The following is a 6,000-nucleotide window of genomic DNA, read 5'->3' on the forward strand; positions in this document are numbered from 1 at the left end:
GGCTCTCCCTGCAGTCCAGAGTGGAACAAGAGTTCAGAAGTGAGGCCATGAGGGCCCAAGGCCTCAGCCTCAGGCAGCCAAGGAAATAAAGAACTCTGGAAATAAGGGCAATAACGAAGATTATGCAGGTATAACTTGATGCATCTTTTTATTCTATATATTCTATTTATCTTCAGAGACTCCCTCCCATCATTATAAAAATTATCATGCACATAAACAGATGACTGCAATAAATATAGTAAGAAGCTAGCATTGCCAGAGAAGTTAAAAGGAAAAAAAGGAGAAAGACTGTTAATACTAAAATTGGGAGTTTGAAAATCCCCCAAATGATATCAGCCTAAATTCTTCTAGAGAAAAATGACAGAAAGCTGGCTCAGGGACTTTCAGTTTGGGGATGGCCATTTCACTGCAAAGAATAGAGAGCACGGGCCAGGGGAAGGGGTCAAGGGAGGTGTGTGGCCTCCGTCTTCCTGCTGCTTCTCATCCTTTCCACCTTGGGTGCTGTTATGGACTGAATTGGGCCCCCCACCCAAAATGCATATGTTGAAGTCCTAACCCCAAGTATCTCAGAATATGACCACATTCATAGATAGGTGCATTAAAAAGGTAATTAAGTTTAAAGGATGTCTGTTGGGTGGGCCCTAATCCCCTGTGCCTGGTGTCCTTACAAGAGGAGAAAATTTGAACACAAGGTGTGTGCATGAAAGGGAAGGCCATGTGAAGGTAGGGGAGCACACACCATCTAGGGGCCAAGAGGGGCTGCAGAATGAAGTCAACCCTGCTGACACCACGCTCTGGGACTTCAGTCCCCAGAACTCTGAGAACACATTTCTGTTGTTCAAGCCACCCAGCCTATGGTATTTGTTATGGCTGCCCTAGCACATGACTAGAGGTGACCTCCCTTAAAGTACACCTGTACATAAGAGAATTACTAGCTGTTGGTGGGTAAAATTGCAGTATTTCCAGAATCTCTCTCCTAGCGTTAGTGCATCTGCATATCAATAGGTGTTTCCAAGGGGTAGATAAAATTAGTCATCTACATATCAATAGGTAATCAAAAGGGCATGTGAGGGTTTATCTGGACTGGAGAGGTTGGGTGGAGCTCTCTTCTGCCGTGGCCTGGTCAAGAGAGAGACGGGATAACTGCTTGTGAGAAATAAACCGGTTTCTTAACTTTATTTCTCCTTTTGACTAAATTCAGTTTCAAAGGTATTTTGCCCTGGGATTTTCTCCCTGGAGTTATTCTGTCTCACTGAATAAACATATAACTCTCCTGACCCCAAATAGACTGACAGTCAGTGCTGAGAGGGAATTATACATCCAGTAGGGACAAAGGAGAAAATGATTAAGTCCCTACAGGCTTCTGCCACCAAGTTCCCAAGCACCACAACCCCTTAGTGTATGTCTTTTATAAATCCCTTATCAATTGCAAGAGTTCCTTTAGATACTCTGTGTCCAGGCTCTCCCAGTCCCTGACATTTATCCTTCTTAGCACTATGCCAGAATCATCTTCATCAAGTACTGTCTTTATCATGCCACCCTCCTCCAACTAGTGTTAATGGTTTCCATTAGCCATAAGATAAAGCCCAAATTCCTTTGCTTGTCTTTTAAGGCTATATGGGGTCCAACCCCAAACAACCTTGCCAAGTTTAGCCCCCTGTTTCTCCAAGGGAAACTTCTATTTCCACAAAATTAGCATTCTTAAACTCATTGCCCCTAGACACAGTGGTACTTGTCCACTTCTAGGCATCTAGTCCTGTGATCCAACCCTCTCTGCAGAATATCTTCTTAATCAAATGCTATTCCAAGTCCCCTCTTACATGACTCCTTCCTAGCCAGTTCTGAAGGTGAACTGTATCACATTTCCACACCACTTATCTGGTAAACATTAATAGCTGGCAAGCTAGGCAACTTTTTACAGCCAAAGCTTTTCTGCAGTGTGAAGACCTTGAAAGTAAATGTTTAATATCCCTTGTATCCTGCCCTTGTATCTCACATAGCATTTGTCATGGTGTTCCGGTAAGGACCAGTCACTGAACACCAGGGAAAGGGGGAAGGAGGAAAACAAGTGAAAAGAGAGACTGAAGCAGTGCTGACCCTGTTTAGGCATCTCATTTCATCCAAGTCTCTTTATCCCTAGATAATTGAAAATTTAAACTAAACTTATGGTCTAGAGGTGTGTGATCTCTTCCCTGCAAGTCTCCTTCCTGAAATATTTTGTATGTATGTGAAGGCAGAAGGGAGAATTAGAAGAGGCATCAGCCTCATATTACAGTGGGTATTCCTCACTGGACCACAGGCTCCTTGAAGGCAGGCTGCTGTGTGTCATTCTTACCTCTGACTATCTGTGCAAGTGGGTATTCCTTCAATATATGGTGGAAGGATTCATGTGAGTGGACAGAGTCTAAGCCTGCCAATAGCAAGTGACTCTTTGGGGTTTCCCACGGCCATGGCAGTGAGAAGGTCCCATTCTTCCTCTTCCCTCCAGATCTCTGACCAACACACCCAAAAGTCACATCATATCTGGGAAGTCCAGTACCTACTACGAACTTCCCTTTCTGCCATTAAAACAACAATAGCAATCTACTCTTATTGGAAACTGTTCCGATACTCCACAGGTCTGCATGGAAAGGAGAGGGAGGGCTTCCTGCCCATCTAAAATAGCCGTATGCCAAGGCAATTTACCTTCACAGGTCCCAAGGTCAGCAAAATGCTTCAGTGATTTTAACCAAAAAAAGGAGGTGATGCAGAGCACAGGTAGGAACTGACAACTGCTAAATAAATTCTAAAAGCTGAGTAAGTCTTACAGCTCTTACATCTCTTACTTTCAAAGGCAGTGCCTTCAAGATTGGCAAGGTAGGGAAGCTAGTCTCCTCCTGAAGTAAAGGATCACCTTGGCTTTTCTAGAGCTTACTAAATCACCCAACTCTGTTAAATAAGCAGAGAGAAAAATTACAACCTGCTAGGTATATTGCTATTAACACTGTGCTTGCTCTGGCAATTAGGATTGATAACCAACTTTGAAAATCAGAACATACAATTTCAAAGCAATATTAATTTAAAGCAAATGTAAACTTTGAAGCTCTTGCAAATGGAATCACAGAGACATCACTGTCCCCTGGAAAGTCCCCGCCTGACTACCACCTAGGTGGGTGATAACATTGCTCCTGGAACAATCATTTCTGCTGCTTTGTTGTCTGCAAGACACATCCACATTTAGGCTGGACAGCGGCCGAGGAGGCTTTCACCAGTGGGAACAATTTGTTCATATTTAACAAAACAAGGATGTGCAGGTACACCTTGTGACATGAGGTAAAAAGGTGTTATTTTTAGAAAACCTGAAAACAAGCTGCATTGTTACAGGAAGGGAACATGCCAGGCCCAGCAGCCTGAGACTGATGAAAAGATGCCAGAGATGATGACAGGGACAGCACCTGGACACATAACCCCACTCTCTGGGGGGCTTGACCAGCACCCTAACATCCTCCTCTGCCTTCAGGACAGCTGGGGTCGCAGCTGTGCGAGTTGACACAGTACTGAGAAGGGGAGCAGAAGGGGCAGGAGGCAGAGGGGATGGCCAAGGGAAAAGTGTGGAAAAAAGAGAAAAAATGAGAGGGAGAATATGGAGAAGGTACAGCCTCATCAATGTTTCCTCAAACGTAAACTTTCTAATGAATCTCAGGGGCAATATGGCACGCTGCCTACCTGCCTCCCGCCTCATCACAGTGCCTCGTGTTTCTGACGCTGCCACTGGATGTTCAGTAAACAAGTCACCTGCCTTGAGGAGCTGGGAGGCCATCACCTTCAGCCAACAGTGCAAAGCTCTGCTCATCCCCAATGGCCAGAGCAAACTGACACCGATCCACTCCCAGCTTCTCCACTTGCACTGAGCCATGGCTGCCAAGGCTCTTCTCTTTGCTGGGAAATCATGGCAGAAAATGATGATCCGTATGCATTGCTATGGAAACCCTAAAACTTCCCCTAGAAACCATCAAAAAAGGCAGCATGTAACCCCATTCTGACTTCCAATCACGATTCTCTCTAAGGAAGAAAACTGAAAATTAGATGGATTCGTTCCGAGTCCCCTTTTCCAATCAAACAGATGGGATTTAGATAAGCTCTTAAAGCAAATTGTGATTCATATAATAATATGTAAACTTATCTCAAATCTCAGAGGGCTTTTTCTAAAGAAGATTCTGATAATTAAAACGTTCCGGTGCAACTCAAGTACCATTAAAGCTATGTATGTTAAATAAAGGCTTTCCAGGCCAGAATATTTCCAAGCCCTGGCCAAGGGGCCTGAATATGTGTGCCCTTTGCTCAGTTGATGAAAACACTGATGATTATGAAAAGTGTAATACTATGAACCTATATAACATGATTTTTCCTATGCCTTTGTCTAATGGTTTTCAAAAGTCATTCAAAAGAGGCTGAATTTACAAAAGCACCAATTATGTGCCTGCCACAATGCAAGGAAAAATGAAGAACAAATTAAGTACAGTTGTTATCAGAGACATCCTTCTAAGTCTTGACTTAGGGCCTACATGTGATGCATTCAGATGAAGGCCCTAAATTCACAGGCCAACGACTTTCCCAGTGAAATGCCATACTGAAGAGAAACTGATATTCATAATGCTCTCAGTGTGTGCCAACCCTGCGCATACAATGTCATGGGGCCAGTTCCATCCCCCTCAATGACCTGACTAAATTGGTTTTATTACCTTTGCTGAGATAGATCATGACATACATGTTAGAGAGATGGAATGACCTGCTTTATGGTCCCAAAGCCCTAATCAGCTGCAGAACCAGGCCTAGGTCAGCTCCAGCAATGAAGGGAAAGGGTTTCTATAGCACGCAATAGACTCCAACTCCAGCTAAACAGTCAAACCAGAATATGGTGAAAAACATAGGCAAAGTCCACAGATTAGACAGGAAAGGAACGAGTAAGGCCAGAAAACAACTAGAATGAGGGCAGTTTGGGCATCTGGGTAGGAGGAATGAATGGGAGGCACTATCAATACCAATCAGCTTCAATGATTATAGGGCCCCAAGTCTCTGGGGAAGAAACATGTAGCCCTCTTAGCTTGGCAGGGCCACCTGACAGGCAGGACCATCCAGATTGCCTGGCAATGGGAAGTGGTGACGCTTCCAGGCAAAGATAGGAGGAAAGAAGGACTGGGCAGTGGGTAAGCAAAAATATTCTTTCATCAGACAGTACTGATTTCTTTACAATAAAATTGCAGTAATTTTCCCAGGCCACAAAGTTACTCTGGGAGGTATATTAAAACTCTGTGCTGTTCTCTCTACAGTCCAAATGAATTAAACAGAGCAGAGTCATCTTCAAACCACTGAGTTTTAGATCTGAAAAGGAACCTCACAGGTCAACTAGAAGAATGCTATCACTTTACAGGTAAGGAAACCGAAGACTTGCACTAGATTTCACAAGCTACTTAGGCCAAATGGGAAAAACAAGTTTGCCTCAATCCCAGCCCAGTCTCTGTCCCCTATGCTGCATCACATGCTGAAAGGTCATCACAAAAAAGTTTCAATGAAGCAAAAGAATTTGGTCATTTCCTTAGCATTGAGTGTGATCCAACTTAATGCACCCGGCAGCACATTCTACCCACCAATGTAACCCCACATTTCAGGTCTTCCTGGAGCTTCCTTTGCATAATCATGCCTCAATCCTGGGGCTAACATGGCAGCTTTCAGATTTAAACATTCATAAAACTCTCTATGTTTTCAATCATGAAAGAGTTTTTCTCAGGTTGATTCACCAATAAAAAAAAGAAAAGAAAATTGAGATGACTAACATTTAATGGGTACTTGCAGATTTACTGGGCACTTTTTTAAGCCATTTACTTATAGGTATATGAGAATGTAAGCCCAGAACTGCTAAATAAATAAGAAATCGGAAATCACCTACATGTCAAACGTAGAAGGAAGGGCTGAATAAAGCCATAACATATCTAAATGATTAAAAAAAAGGTTATATAATCA

At 43.2% G+C, this 6,000-nt stretch overlaps 1 protein-coding gene across 1 annotated transcript in view; it reads right to left on the bottom strand.

Annotated features, from left to right (window-relative positions):
* Nucleotides 1–3,895, bottom strand: part of SYT16 (synaptotagmin 16) — a 159,309-nt gene extending 155,414 nt beyond the window's left edge. Inside the window, 1 exon segment of the mRNA XM_073241696.1 lies at nucleotides 3,706–3,895. Coding sequence (XP_073097797.1) covers nucleotides 3,706–3,895 — 190 coding nt within the window.
* Between the last annotated feature and the right edge of the window lie 2,105 nt (nucleotides 3,896–6,000).

The sequence above is a fragment of the Manis javanica genome, chromosome 8, assembly GCF_040802235.1.
Source record: "Manis javanica isolate MJ-LG chromosome 8, MJ_LKY, whole genome shotgun sequence".
NCBI classification, from domain to species: Eukaryota; Metazoa; Chordata; class Mammalia; order Pholidota; family Manidae; genus Manis; species Manis javanica.